This window comes from Osmerus eperlanus, chromosome 13 (genome assembly GCF_963692335.1).
Source record: "Osmerus eperlanus chromosome 13, fOsmEpe2.1, whole genome shotgun sequence".
NCBI lineage: Eukaryota > Metazoa > Chordata > Actinopteri > Osmeriformes > Osmeridae > Osmerus > Osmerus eperlanus.
Window position 1 is genome coordinate 1,456,185 of NC_085030.1, and position 16,206 is coordinate 1,472,390.

General features: G+C 44.2%; 1 protein-coding gene across 2 annotated transcripts in view; it reads right to left on the reverse strand.

The window, feature by feature from the left end:
- The window catches only part of znf185 (zinc finger protein 185 with LIM domain), a 47,342-nt gene extending 35,413 nt beyond the window's left edge, over positions 1-11,929 (reverse strand). For both annotated transcript variants that reach the window (XM_062476484.1, XM_062476483.1), the window contains exons 1-4: positions 11,695-11,929; positions 10,448-10,538; positions 10,147-10,270; positions 9,343-9,450 (exon numbers count right to left, since the gene is read on the reverse strand). In XM_062476484.1, coding sequence (XP_062332468.1) covers positions 9,343-9,450; positions 10,147-10,270; positions 10,448-10,457 — 242 coding nt within the window. In that variant the 5' untranslated portion in view covers positions 10,458-10,538; positions 11,695-11,929. The remainder of the gene's footprint in view (positions 1-9,342; positions 9,451-10,146; positions 10,271-10,447; positions 10,539-11,694) is intronic.
- Between the last annotated feature and the right edge of the window lie 4,277 nt (positions 11,930-16,206).

Genomic DNA, 16,206 nt, shown 5'->3' on the forward strand with positions numbered 1-16,206 from the left:
GATCGTCGTTCGCCAAAAGGTGAACAGTCAAAAACACCCCTGCCAGGCACTAACCCTTTGGACAAGTTAGGACGCCGATCAAAATGTGCCATTTGCCAAAGTACATTCCACTGGGCTAAGGACTGCCCACACAAGAGTGAGCAAGTAAAATTAATGCAAGACTGTGAAACTAACATCGATCAGTGTAACATCACTCTCTTTACAAAAGAGTCTCCCACTGATGCAGAAATATTTTTGACAGAAAGTTTTAGCTCTGCAATAATAGACACTGCATGCACACGCACTGTGTGTGGAGAGGACTGGCTAGATAGCTATATCACAGCACTAAGCAAAAGTGAATCAGAGAATATGAAAAAGACAGAGCAACGCAGTAATAGACCATTCAAGTTTGGGGATGGAAAAGTGGTCCACTCCACCAGAAAACTGAAAATTCCTGCAAAGATCGGCCAAACAAAGTGCAACATTGAGACTGAAGTTGTTCCAGCACAGATTCCACTGCTTTTAAGCAAGTCATCCATGAAAAAAGCAGGGACTGTTCTCAACATGGAAAATGACAGTGCAATAATGTTCAATCAACCTGTACAATTGGACTTTACAAGCTCTGGGCATTACTGTGTGAACATAATGGACACTAGGGGCGAACCCTCTCAAGGTGATGACTGTGTCCTTGTAGTCACTGGAGGTGGCGCTTCTAATGAACACAGCGATGAGGAAATACTGTCTGTCGCAGAAAACATGAGCAAAGCTGAAAAACTAAAAATGCTAGTGAAACTTCACAGACAGTTTGGTCATGCCTCCGCTGAGCGATTGCTAAGGCTTCTATCTAGTTCAGGCACAAAAGATGCAGAATGTGCCATCATTCTTGAAAAAATTGTGAGTGTGAGACATGTCGAAGATACGGTAAAATGAAACCCAGGCCTGCTGTTGGTCCTCCTCTGGCGTCTCAGCACAATGAAACAGTGGCAGTAGACCTTCATGAACTAAAGCCAGGTCTGTGGTATCTCCACATCATTGATCAATTCACAAGATTTAGTGCAGGAAGCATTCTGACCACGAAGGCAGGACCCGAGATTGTAAAACACTTCATCCATGACGTGCATTGCCCACCTCAGAAGCTATTCAGCGACAATGGAGGAGAGTTTAATAATGATGAGGTCAGAGATATGGCGGAAAACTTCAACATAGAAGTAAAAACAACAGCTGCGTACAGCCCTTGGAGTAATGGACTTTGTGAACGTCACAATCAAACACTGACTGAGATCATAAAGAAATTGAGAAACAGTAACAACTGTGACTGGAACATTGCCTTGGACTGGGCGCTTATGGCAAAGAATACCATGCAAAATGTTCACGGCTACAGTCCTCATCAGTTGGTGTTTGGACAGAACCCTAACTTGCCCTCTGTGCTGACTGACAAGCCACCAGCCTTAGAGGGCAGAACAAAAAGTGAGTGGGTAGCAAAACACATCTCTGCCTTACATGCAGTAAGAAGGGCATTTACTGAGGCAGTGTTCAGAGAGAATAAGGAGAGCACTGCGTAAACAGCTACGTAGTACGAATGAGAGATACGAGACGGGTGACAAGGTGTACTACAAGAGAGTAGATTGCACAGAGTGGAAAGGACCCGGCACTGTGATAGGCCAAGATGGAGCAGTGGTATTTGTCAGACATGGTGGTACCTGTGTCAGGGTGCACTATCTGAGACTTATGAAAGAAAGAAATGAAGCTGATGAACAACAAGCCGTCAATGACAATTCAGAAAGTACCACAGACTTTAGAAAGAGACATAACTTGACAGATGCTGCTGACAATAAGGATCATGATGATGATGCTGCAGAATATCTCACTTCTGTTGACAGTGACATGGATGATACAGGAGCAGGAGTGCTCACAGAGGTGGAGACTGAAACACGCCAAGTAGATGATGACACAGGGATACCAAATGACATAGAACTGAGAACTGATGTCCCTCTGAAAACAGGGCAAATTCTGAATTACAGAAACGGCAATAGTGGGACTTTACACAGAGCAGAAGTTCTTGGTCGAGCAGGTACAGCTACAGGCCAATACAAAAACTGGTACAATTTGCTACACATTGAACCAAGCATGGTTGAGGGCAAAACTGATTCAGTTGATGTATCAAAGTTGAATGACCTTCAGATAGAGCCCTCTGTTGTGACGACAGATAACAGTGAGGATGTGCTAATAACAAAAGATGTCTCATTTGACATAGCTAAACAAGAGGAGATAAAGAATTGGAGTGATAACGTGTTTGAAGTTGTTCAAGACAAAGGACAAAGGAGTATTAGCACCCGATGAGTATGCACTCTGAAAGAGACCTCTGCTGGGATAGTACCTAAAGCAAGGTTAGTGGCAAGAGGTTTTGAGGAGCTTAGAGTGTCAGAGCTACAGAAAGATTCGCCGACATGTGCCACCGAATCCCTTCGACTACTTTTGGCTGTTATATGTCAAAGACAATGGACACTACATTCCATGGACATAAAAGCAGCATTCCTACAAGGAATAGAGCTGTCACGTGACATTTACATCAGGCCTCCCTCGGAGGCAGACTGCAAAGGAACATTATGAAAGCTCAAAAAATGTGTGTATGGTTTGGCAGATGCCTCACTGTACTAGTACAACAGAGTGAAAGAGATAGTGCTGGAAGCAGGGGGCAAAATATCCAAAGTAGACCCCGCTGTTTTCTATTGGACTGACAAAGACTGTGCTGTAAATGGGGTACTGGCCTGTCATGTCGATGACTTCATATGGGGAGGTACCCAAAGCTTCTCTAAAACAGTGATACCCTACCTCAGGTCAGTCTTTCAAGTGGGTCGTGAAGAGCATGATCATTTCTGCTATGTTGGAATAGACTTTGTGACTGTAAATAATGCTGTGCAGGTTCATCAGGAGAATTACACCCAAAACATGCAGCCCATACATATCGCTCCTTCACGAGCTGTCAAGCAAGATTCTCCTCTTTATGAAGAGGAAAAGGATCAACTCAGATCAAAGATAGGTCAGATTCTGTGGGTAGCAAGGCAAAGCAGGCCAGATGTCATGTTTGATGCTAGCAACTTGGCCTCTAAGCTTAAGAAAGCAACAGTGCAAACGATTCATGAGGCAAACAGAATAGTGTGTAAGCTTAAGTCCAAGAAAGTAGTGCTAAACTTCCAACATTTGGGAAGTGAGAGTGCTCTCAAGATTGTTATGTTCAGTGATGCCTCCTTTGGAAATCTTTCAGATGGAGGCACTCAAGGAGGACATTTAATTGTTCTGATGGGAGAAGATGGTATATTTTCACCACTCTCTTGGCAATCAAAGAGAGTTAATAGGGTTGTGCGAAGCACACTTGCTGGAGAAACATTGGCAATGTCTGATGGAATAGACAATGCAATTTTTCTAGCTACATTGTTCTCTGAACTGACGTCAGGTGGCGCTGCACGCACACCAACTATAATCTGTGTGACAGACAACCATTCACTTGTTGATGCACTTAAGTCTACAAAGTCTGTCTCTGAGAAAAGACTTCGTCTGGAGATGAGTAGCATCAAAGAACTGGTCCAAATGCAGAGGATTGAGCATGTGTTGTGGAAAGCCACAAAAGACCAACTTGCAGACTGTCTTACTAAAAAGGGCGCGTCAGCTCATCAGTTACTCAAAGCACTGAGTGATGGACAATGGAAGCTTAACTAAACTGAACTTAATTTTGTGTATACAGTTGTTATATCTTTGCACTAAAGTGAGGTCAGAAAATGTTAAACCACGTCAGGCTATGATTTGCAATATGTTCACTTTAGTTATTAAATTTTGTTCTTACCTAAGTGGCACCGAGGTACTGTAAGAATATTCAGGTTATACTCACTTTAATATGTGATCGATTTTTAATTTTTCTTTAAAAAGAGTGAGTTTGTTAACTATGTATTTCCGGTTAGGATACCTTTACTTTGAAGGGGACCGGATGTAGTTGCTGCACGTGTGTTGTACTGGTGAGCATGGAGCGTGACCATTAAAACTGAGTGAACGAAACACGGTGTTTTATATGAGTTAACACTAAATATTTCCGACGGTCCCCAAAGCGTAAGTTATTTTTCCGAAACGGTAGTTAGCTAGCGTTAGTTAGCTTCCGGGCTAAGTTAGCTAGCATAATACCAGAGCCTGTACATTCTCTGATAATACTCATAATACCATGCTAGCAGACATCCCAACCTGCAAAAACTAATTTCAGGGAGGTGGCTTCACCAGATACGCATTTTATGCAACGTTACCAGAGAATAGGTGCGTTCGACATGGACTGACTTGATGGGCTGCCGGCGGCTGACTTGAAACAGTGAATTCTGGTTAGACATTTTGTCCGACTTGAGACGGCGCCGAGGCTAGGTCGCTGTGACGTAGACATCAAAGTACCGAGAGATCGATTTGAGAACTGCTGGCTGTGTAGCCGAGCGCATTCTCTCAAAAGCAACTGCATGGGTTCTAATGACGACACAGCTATTTCATGATTGGCCAGACTAACACACGACAACTTTGACGCGTGTTTTGTAATTATTCTGACACCTCAGTTTCGCCAACACTCCAATCCAGACCAAACAGTGAATTAAAAATGTGTTGAAGAAAGGGTTTTAGTCCGCATCTTCACTAACGGAAAGACTAAGTTTAATTATAAATAAAGTAAAGTAAGCAAACAGCGCTTGATCGGCCATGACTGACGTCAACGCAGCAAACCACGAAAAGCTGGAATGTCCGACTTCACAGAGCCGTTTTCAACTCCACCCCGACTGCAAGCGGCAACTCTCGCCAGTCGTTTCATGCAGCCGCAGCCCATGTCGAACGGACGTAGTGTCTAACGACGTTACGCCTGGGACACACTGGCTGCGAAGCGCCTGGACGCGCCACGATCGGCTACGATCGGCTACGACTGAGCAAAAGCTGTTCACATCAGACATTTCTCCGCGCCAGTCACCAAGCCTTTCTGCTACTCTGAGCTTTCCTTTACATTTACATTACATTTAGTCATTTAGCAGACACTCTTATCCAGAGTGACTTACAGTTAGTACAGGGACATTCCCCCGAGGCAAGTAGGGTGAAGTGCCTTGCCCAAGGACACAACGTCATTTAGCACGGCCGGGAATCGAACTGGCAACCTTCAGATTACTAGCCCGATTCCCTAACCGCTCAGCCACCTGACTCCCTAATAACCTATTGATTAATGTCAGATCATAGTAGATATAACAGTTGTGATTTTAATGTACCTTTTTTGGGTTTATTTTCAGAAACTTCATTCCTTCATTCATCCAATGTACAGTTTGTGACTGCCTGTAGTGCACCATCTTACTACCAAGTAAAACCTTAACCTCCACCTGGTGACCCGTGCTCTCTGACAGGACCCTTGAAGCGGCTAATGCACAACATCCAGCATTCACAGGGTTAAAATCCCAACATTGGTCCTTCGAGCCAGATATATTGGCTACTTCAGAAGATGTCATCAAAGGAAGAATCCAAAGACGATACATCAGGCAACAACAGGCCGGCCCCGTTTCAGCGGACTACATTCCCACCCACTATCCTCCTACATATCCGTTAGCCTCATTGCCTCAAACCCTTACCTCTGCTCCACTAGTGCATGGCTCAGCGCCAGTGGTCCCTTCTCAACTGCTCTCAGCCCAGACTGTAGCTACACCTGGCTTTGGGACACCACCTCCCTCATTGTATGGTGCACCGAAACCCACTATTCCAGATCTCTCATCCGACAGCAAGAGAGTTCGCCAATCTGAAACTGGGGTTGGATAACCTCCTCAAACCCCACCTGGGATTGACTGAGAAATACAAGTACCATGTATTATAGGTCAGTCTTGCCGCCACCATCCATGGTACTCAGCCTCTATGCAGGCTTTACAGCTGCAATATGGCCAACCACACCAACTAGCTCAGAGTGAAATAGCAGCAATCCTCACATCACCTGAGGTGAAAGCGAATGACGTCCGTAGCTTCCAGAGCTTCTCACTACAGGTCCACCTCCTAGTCAGCATGCTGCTTTCAGTGAAAGGACCCCAAGGTATCGAGCTTAACTGCTACTCAAACGTGGACCGTCTACTAAGAAAGCTACCAAAATATCTCTGGGATGGATTTATTGAGTCCCTACAGATGTAGGAGAAGCTCAACTCTGCAAGTCTGAACCCCTACAATCTGCAGTACTTTGGACTTTGCTGGATGGCTCCAATCCAAGGCCCAACAGCACCGGCTGTCCAGCCGGTTACTACAACGCCACCAACAAGAGAAGCCCCCAAGCAATTATAGGGAGAATGCTCCAGCCAAGACCAGGAATCAAAGTGCGACCATCTATCATGGTGCAGAACCAGTAAAGCCCAAGGTATCCGGCTTCCCTATGCAGTCTAAACTCAAGAAACCATTCATGGTGTTCCATGGTCTTTTTTGTAACAGCAATGAGCACTATATTACTCGTTGTGACAGCATTAACCCTTAGATGCGTGAGTTCTAAATATTTCCGATGCTCCCACCAGAGTGAGTTATTTTTCAGAAACGGAAGCTAGCCAGCTTTAGTTAGCTTCCATTAGCTAGCAACCTAGCATAATACTCGTAGCAATGCTACTACCTGCTAGGGTTACTTGTTAGCTTCCTCATTTTACATTTTGAAGCCATACTATAGCGTTTGTCATGTAGTTTTTGTCTATCGGAAAATAGTCCGTTGGAATGTTCGAAATCACACATGTGCGACGCTACGCTGTGGGGCCACCTTTTGAACGATCACATATGTGCGACGCTACTCCTTAACTGGTTAAAGAGCAACCTGCAAAGGAACTGATCGGATGGATAACTGGAGGGAAGCGCTGCTGGAAGTGTGCCGTTCCCATCCACCTAAGACATGCAACCTCAAGAAACCCTGTAGTGACTGTGGGGGCATTCATCTTCGAGTCCTCCATGGTGTAGCCAGGGGAGCCAGGGGAGTCAGGTGGCTGAGCGGTGAGGGAATCGGGCTAGTAATCCGAAGGTTGCCAGTTTGATTCCCGGTCATGCCAACTGACGTTGTGTCCTTGGGCAAGGCACTTCACCCTACTTGCCTCGGGGGAATGTCCCTGTACTTACTGTAAGTCGCTCTGGATAAGAGCGTCTGCTAAATGACTAAATGTAAATGTAGCCCAACATGGTTCAATCAACCCTCCATCTGGCACCTCTGAGAGTCGGATCTATCTGACACCCTCCATCCCGTCAGGCCAAGTGCTTCTGAACGTTGTGCCAGTCCTACTACATAACAACTCCAAGTCAATGGAAACCTTTGCAGTCCTGGATGACGGGGCTCAGCGGACCATGATCCTACCTACTGCTGTACAGCAACTCCAGTTAGCTGGCATGCGGGAGAGCCTTGCCCTCCGTACCGTACGACCTGGTATTAATCACCTCAGTGGATCCAGGGTTACCTTTGAGATCTCCCCCAAAGATAATCCAGGGAAGCGCTATAAGGTCCAGGGAGCCTTCACCGCTTCAGGGCTGGACTTGGTGGAGCAGACCAGACGCTACAGAGACGGCACGCTCATCTGCAGAAGATTCCACTTCACCCCTTCCACAATGCAAAACCTCTAGTGCTAATAGGGTCAGATCACGTTCACCACATCACTGCCATTGAGCCGGTGCGCCAAGGGGCCAAAGGCGGCCCCATAGCCATCCACACTGCCCTCGGGTGGGCTCTACAAGGTGCTGAGGGGTGTGACCCAAACCAAACCTCTGAGCCTCAGTGCCTCTTCCTTTCTGTAGCCAGTCCAGAGGATCTCTTTACCGAAACGTCGAGAAATTGTGGCAGCTCGATGTCTTCCCTTATCGAAGCGAGAAGGTGGTTACCCGCTCCAGAGAGGATTAAGAGGCTATAAGTCTTCTTGAGGATAGAACTCAGCGGGTCAACGTCAGGGGAGTTCAACGTTATGCTACTCCTCTTCTGCGCAAGTCAGGTGCACCCAAGCTTAAAGGTTACATCCAGTTGGTCACAGCTAACATGAGGAGCACAGGAAAAAGACTCAAGAAAGACCCAGAGAAGGCGGCTGTCTATTCTGCAGAGATTTCCAAGTTTGCCCAACCAGGATACGTCACCAAGCTACAGCCTGAGGAGGTAGATCAGTCAGAAGAGTCCTGGTACCTTCCTCATCACTTGGTACACGAAGCAAACCAAGACTGGTCTTCAACTGCTCATTCCAACACCAGGGAATGTCGCTAAATGAGCAACTGCTGCCGGGGCCCACCTTGGGCCCATCCCTGCTAGGAGTCCTCCTGCGATTCCGACAGCACCAGGTTGCTATCAGTGAGGATATCCGGGGAATGTTTCACCAGGTCCGTCAGTGGCCTGAGGACAAACCCCTTCTCAGATTCATCCGGAGAGACCTGTGTAGCGAGGAACCATCTGATGTGTATGAATGGCAGGTGTTGCCATTTGGTACAACTGGCAATTGTTTTGGGCCGTACTTGGTCAAGATTGGCAGGAGGAACGAGAAGCGCTGGGGTGTCCTTTTTAAATGTCTCACCACTCGCGCCGTCCACATTGAACTCCTCAACTCCATGGACTCAGATGCCTTCCTGCTCGCCTTACGTAGATTCATTGCTAGAAGAGGTCGACCAAAGAAGATGTTATCGGACTGTGGCACAAACGTCCGTGGGGCAAATCGGGAACTTCAGGTAGCCTTTGAGGCTCTGGAGCCACAACTAAAACCGCAGTTGGCAGAATACCAAATCCTCTTGAAGTTCAACCCGCCAGGAGCCCCCCACTTCGGCGGTTTGTGGGAAAGGGAGGTCCGTTCGATAAAGAATGCTCTGCAGGTGGCAGTCGGGAGCCAGGTTGTCTCCGAAGACGTATTGTACACGGTATTAGTTGAGGTAGAAGGTATTTTGAACTCTAAACCACTAGGCCAGTGGTTCCCAACACTGATCCTCAGGGCACCCTGTCCTGCCTGTTTTAGATGTTTCCCTGCTCCAACACACCTGATTCAAATGAATGGTCATAAGCAGGCTTCTGCATAGCTGGATAACGACCCATTCATTTGAATCAGGTGTGGCCAATTTAGCAGAATCCACGCAAACACACCTGATGTGGCATGAAAAATATCAAATGCCTGGACTTGACAGCTGTGGTATACACAATTGTAACACAAGATTGATTGTCTTTGAAAACGTTGAATTGAGAATTTAGAGACAATCTACAATTACGTTCTAGAATGTCAAAATTATGAGCAAACAGTGGCCTCGTTTCCCAGATTCGTTAAGAGCTTCTTAGCGCTAAGAGCTTCTTAGGAGCGCTCTGTAGCTGTTTAGTCCTGAGCTGGTGCGTGTTTCAGTTTTTACCTGTCATTGTTGTGTGTGGGGGGAGGCTGGGCTTCAGTGGTGGGGGAGGAAACTGGACTGGTCTCCAGGGGAGCTCCATTGAGACGACTGGCCCTTACTTCTGCCATCCTGCCGAGGGGAAAAGAGGGATGAAGGGAGGGAAGAGAGAAGGATGAAGGGAGATGAGGGAACAGGACAGAGACATGCAGGTCCAAATGATATAATCAATCCATAAAACAAGATTCATCTCACGAGGGGGGGTCGCGAGATGATTTCCAGAAATCAAGGAACATTTGAAAACAATTAGAAATAGCATATTTTAGCCCAAATTTACAAGTTAAAAAAAGTAGTTATTACATTACATTAATGCATGCAAATAAAAAAGCCATCAGCCTTTTGATTTTCCATTCACTGTAAGTATGGCAAACCATCTGACATCCAACCAGGAGGACGCATTAGTTGAACTGTCAAGCGACCGAACGTTAAAGGCAGCGTTCTCAGCCAAGACACTGGCTGAGTTTTGGCCCAAAAAATTGGCTTGCGCACTATGCACGCTCTCATTAACTATCGAACTCCCGAACTAGCATCACATCAAACTCAGAATGTGCATTCATTAGCAGGTTAGCTGTAGTGGCGGGGGCCGCTTCTGGTGGGCCGGTCTGGATCAAAGTCCAGGGCCTATTTTTATTCCCACATATACGTAAACCATTATTTTAGGGGTCGTGGGCTGAAAAGTTTGAGAACCCCTGGTATAGAGGGTAATGGTGGATGACAAAGAGTAGAAGACTCAGATAGGCATAGAGATATTGAGATGGGCTCTCTCACCATGGTTTCTCCTCTTCTGCCTCTTGTATCTGAGCCCCCTCACTGCATCTTTGCAGCCAGCTGCTGTCCCCCTTCAGCTTGGTACGCACCTTGGTGGTCCTGAACACGGATGCTCTGTCCCCCTCTGGAACCCCCACACACACATACAGGCAGGCACAGACACACACGCACAACGCATACAGACATGAAGTTAAGTAACCGTTTGGTTTTGGGTGTGGAGTCTTCTCACTCGTTTATTGGGAGGAAGAACAGATTATCTCCAAGTCACACTGATTTTCAACAAACAGACCAGACAGATCACCTTTTGACATGCTTGGTCAGAATATCTCTTCTTTGTCTGTTTCTCTCTTCTGTCTCTCTTCTTTCTTTTTTCTGTTGACTCCAACGCTTAGCTGAAAAACAATTTGCATAACATTTTATTTATTGCTTGGGGGTGTAAAGTGTCATTAAACAATGTGATTGGATAGCAATCATAAAATGGATGCTTGTGATATGTGAATGGATAGCAAATAGATGCTGGGGATCTTGTTCACAGTCACAACTGAACACCCTCAATTGCTCTAGGGAGTGTGATTCACTGTCTCTGGTATAAGGTTGGGTAGGGCTGATGTAGGTTCCTACCTTGAGTGTGTGTCTATGTTTGTGTCTTTCTCTGTGTCAGTAAAATTCCTTAGACTCATCCTTAAGACATGCCGGAGATCCAGTCCTACCACTTTATATCACATGCACCATTACTTACATGGGCATGGTAACATACAAACACACACACACAGTTACAGATAGATAATAGGGGAGAGCATGAGGTACAAAATGTGGTTGTCAGTGGGGGTAAGCCTACATCTGCTTGCTTTAACACACTCGCACAGACACAATCTACAAGAAGTGGAGTTTACAAAACATGCATAACAATGCAAACTAGTGACCTCATACCATAATGCAATACAATAAAATCAGTAGCTATTATTATTATTATTAAGTAGCTATTATATCTATGAACTGATGACATCCCCAAGGAATGGAAATTAAAGCACATTTTCCACACAGTCGGAAATACTGGGACGGTCATGAAAAAACAACCTGATTTCTCTTATCATAGCACAATCACTGTTCAGCTGTTCTGGAATTTATCCAAATGGAATATATTTGAGCTGATGGGCTAAGCAAATAAATGCCAAGGGCTTAGAGAGTGAAAGTATCTATTATCATGCACTCAGAGCTGATAAATGGTATGATAAACATATATGACCAGGCAGTAGAGAAGTAATATGGTGAAAGGCCCTGATAGACAGGTGTTCATTACAAGCAAACAGACTGACAGACAGACAAACACACAAATGGCTCTGACAGGGCAAACACACAGTGACATCAAAAGCGAGTGTGCAGTGCTGAGATGAAAATTAAACAAACTACAACCCATTTACAGCAGACATTTCAGTATGACTGATCACCTCTAGAATTTACTATGCACTGAAGCCAGGAAGAACTGACTATAGGTGACCATTTCAACTACAGCCTTCAACGCACAGAGAAGTCAGGAATTAAACCTACCTTGGGTTGGTGTCCAGATGATCTCCTAAAATCCACCAGATGAGCTAAGAGCACTAATGAACTGATTGCTGTTGTACAGTAGACTATGGTAGGTATCTGTGGGTGTGGGTGGGTATGTATGTGTGTGGAGAAAGTGGTTTCTGTGGCAGACAGGTGATTCTCTCTCTAGGGAACAGGTACGGGTGTGGACTGATTCTAACTAGCTGAGCCAGTCAAGGAGGCTGTGCTGGTCAGCCCTCTGTGTGTGTGAGAGAGGGAGTGAGTGTGTGTGTGAGAGAGAGAAAAGGATAGAGGGTGTGTACGTAGTGCTTACTAAAACAAGCTAGTTTATGTTTACTACTCATTGAAATTCATTTCAAGTGAGCAAGCACATACCTGTCATATCCAGACCGCACCCCCTGAAAGAAGTCTCAAAGAAGAGATAGGAGGGGGAGAGGGAGGATGGTGGTGAATAAGTCCAGCACTTACAGCAGCAGTTTTATCTCCTAGGAAACTGCCCCTTTCATGCTCACTGGGCCGGGAGAGGACACACAATGTAAGCATCATCATAACTAGTCAGCGACACATCAACAGCAACATTCGGCCTTTGTCAATTACGCCCCAAAACTATGGAACAAATTACCCATAAATATTAGGGAAGCAAATACGCTAGACATTTTTAAAAGACAGCTTAAAACCTACCTTTTTCCCGAAGCATTTAAGTTATTTTATCTCAGAAGGGTTTTACTACTTTTATTAGTTATATTATTGTTTTTGGTGGCCAAGCCGCGAAGCCACCTCAAGTGTTTCTACCTTTTCTTATAATTGGGTGTGCTTTGCCTTCGGCAAGGGCACAACCTTTGTTCTCTCACATATATATTATTATTATTATTTTTTTTATTTTTTTTGCCCCCCCTAAAACTCAGTCAATATTTGGCCTACCTAGACAACCTAGGTGTCAAAAGTTTCGTCTTGGTAGCGATTGAGTTGCTTCTATTGGGATTTACGTTCCGTTGCATGGTTTAGGCTCAAGTTAAGTTTTTGTGGCGAAAAGTGAAGCTAACGGTGGCTAATTTGCTAGCCACAGTCACTGACGTTACTAACGTCACTACGTCACTAACGTCACGAAAACACGCGTGACTACCTTTGGCAGAACATTCGTTTCGTATCTGTTAACTTGGGGGATAGCTAGGCTAACTATAGCTTTACTGCAAAGCAGCTGCAGAAACGCCACAAGCAAAGTGGCCAGGGTGATAACTATTTACTCATTTTACTTTGTGATATGACACACAATTGTGATGTGTAATGTACAATATAAGCTGATATTATTAAGGAAGTACATCTACTTTCGGAAACAGTAGTCTACTATTTCACTGAAGTATTAGCATCATGACATTATAGCCTGTGTTGCCCAGGCAACACATACTACAGTGGTCTATGATGTATCTGTTTTCAATCGTTAAAATAAACATTCCTCACATATACATTTTCGTTGTAGGATTTATTCTGACATTAGTAAACGATTTGTTGGTGAAATTACCATTACCTGTGGTTTCAAACCAGTGTAGCTCACTGCAACGCTGTAGCTTACGCGAGACACACTACAAAAACATCTACAGTACACAGCTGTTTAGGAAGTCAAACGGCGACAGAACATGTTCGGCACTCCCCTTACTTAAATCAAAAGTCTATCTAACTACTAACCTGAACTTCATTGCCACAGCCTAAACGTTGTCAATCTGTTCATGTAAATAATTCATTTCAGCCTAAACCGTACAACGGAACGTTAAATCCAATTCAACCAACGCAATCGCTACCAAGACGAACACAGCAGTAGTCTACTAGTACTGTACCGTAGTAGTACAATTTACCGGGGCAGCTTCTCCACACAGAGCTATATCGCATTTTGCGTTGTTACTGACAATGATCGCTACCTGTGAGCTTTTTATGAATGAGCGATTTTCCACTAAATAAATGTCAAGCTTATTTACGTTTTGGGGGGCATATTTTCAGTTAGCAGATGGTACTGTTTGAATCGCGATTCCATCTTCTACTGCCGGGTAACGTCGTAGAATAATCTTCAAAGGGGGTTCTTTATTAATGAATGAATGCAATGAGTAGGCTACATGCCTGAAAATATCACGAGAAGGGAAAAACTTAAAAGGACGTTTAAGTCATAGAGATTAGGTCAATTTTTACAGCAAAATTTATTCGTTTTGATTCAGCTATGAGGCTGCCTCTTGCAGGGGAAATGAGAAGACATCTATTTCATTCTACGCTTCACTCGTATTTTGAGTTGTAAATGAGCAGCAAAAAAAAGATGCTTTAAAATCTATGTAATCTTTATAAATAATAAGTATGCATTTTTATATAAAATACACAGGAATATCAGTTGTAAAAATGTAATTAAAAAACTGACCCCTGTGCAACCGACGCAAGCAAGCACACCTACAATTTCCCCAGAAATTGTACTCTCTCTAGTTATTATTATTATACATCTGCCATGGGAGTCTATGGCAGCCCCTAGAACCACATGGTCAGAAGTTGTGAAATTTGGCACACTCTTTGGGACCTGTCCCCTCATCACTTTCACCAAGTTTCATGTCTCCCATTCCAACCCTCTAGCGCCACCAATGGGTCAAAGTTGAAGGTGTGTTTACACACGTTACCTTTGAACCATATGCCGCATTTTCCAAAATGAGGTATCATTGGATTCCCTGGATCAAGACAAGTTCAACGCACTCTATGACGCCATACCCAGTCATATAGATTCTCCGCCATTTTGAATGTTAAGGAAAAGCATTTTTTCGCTACTCCTCCTACAATTCTTGACGAATCTTCTTCAAAATTGCCACAGATGATCTTCAGACCAAGCCTCACAAAAGTTATCCCCTGGAGCTTTGATTTTTGCAACCGTTTATTAGTTACAGCCAATCAAATTGATGTGGCTGAATTGATGTGGCCGCCATTTTGAATATAACATTTTTTCGCTACCTCTCCTATAAGGTTTGTCCAATCTTCACCAAATTTGGCACAGATCATCTTCAGACCAAGCCTCACAAAAGACATCACATGTTTTTTGATTTTCTACACTTTTGACTGGAACAGCCAATCAAAGTCGTCAACCAAGCAACCATAAAAGAAGTGAGGTCATATCTCAGCACCTCTTTACTGCATTGACACCAAATTTGGTGTAAGGACTAGGGACTCTGTTCTAAAGAGGTCCAAAATAGGTCATGCCATTTCACCTCTAGGTGGCGCTGCAATAAGCAAAAATTTGGCACCATTTATCTTCAGATCAAGCCTCACAAACCTTTTCACATTCCGGTAAAGCTGATCAAAGTCGACAATGATCAACAAACTTGGTACAGGTGCTCGGGACCCTGTTTCAAAGAGGTCCAGAAAAGGTTGTGTCATCTAACCTCTAGGGGGCGATCCCGTGTCTGACACATATTCAATTGTGATACCAGCTGAATTGATGTGGCCGCCATTTTGAATGAATGAATAAAACGTTTTTGGGGAATACCAAATATTCACCTAATTTGGCACAGATTATCTTCAGACCACAATCACCTTGACATGTCAAAATAGAACTGAATTACAGCTGTTTAAACTTGGGACAAATCTGACCGCTTGCCACAGGAAAAATTCCTTATATTTTTACGCAGTCACTGAAATCTGTTTTCCAGCACTAAGAATAGCTAACTAGGATAAATTGGTGTCCTGGCTACGTCAACGTCAGAGGTTCAAATCCAGCCAAAGCTGACAAGCTTGTAATTTCTCTGTTTAGCGAGACTATAAGCCACTGCAAAGATAGCCAGTTACACCGCAGTCACTAGATGTCGAAAGTTTCTTCTGGTTTATCTGACCTGCTTGGCCACCACATTGCTGCTTAATTTTTACTTTTATCACTTGTATTATTGTTTTTATTGATTTTATGTAAAGCACCTTGAGCTACAATTCTTGTATGAAATGTGCTATATAAATAAAGTCTTACTTACTTACTTACTAACATCTCAACACCATATCCACAGATCCAATATTATGGAATAATGCTAGCAAAATGTCAAATGTGTCTATTCTTCACAAAGTCACAGTCAACTACACCTAACTTTTTCTGTAGCGCCACAACAACTGGGATTTTTACTTTGGAGTGAAAACAGCCACACGGGTCTCTTCTTGCCAAACTTAAGATAAGATATACCTTTATTCGTCCCACAATGGGGAAATGTGGGTATTGCAGCAGCAAAGTGAACAGAAGTATACATACAATTTACAAAGTAAGTATGAGATATTATAAAAAAATATGTAAAAAAGATAACACCAGTTGCATATGGAGACCAAATATAAATAAACAAATATAAATATTGCACAGTAGTTTGCACCTTAAGTGTGTCCATGAGCTATTGTGGTTGAGTCCTGTGTGTGTTTGTGTGTGTAGAGCAGTGCTGGTTGTATAGTCTCACAGCAGCAGGAAGGAAGGACCTGCGGTACCGCTCCTTCACACACTTAGCCTGCGTGTCCACTACAGCG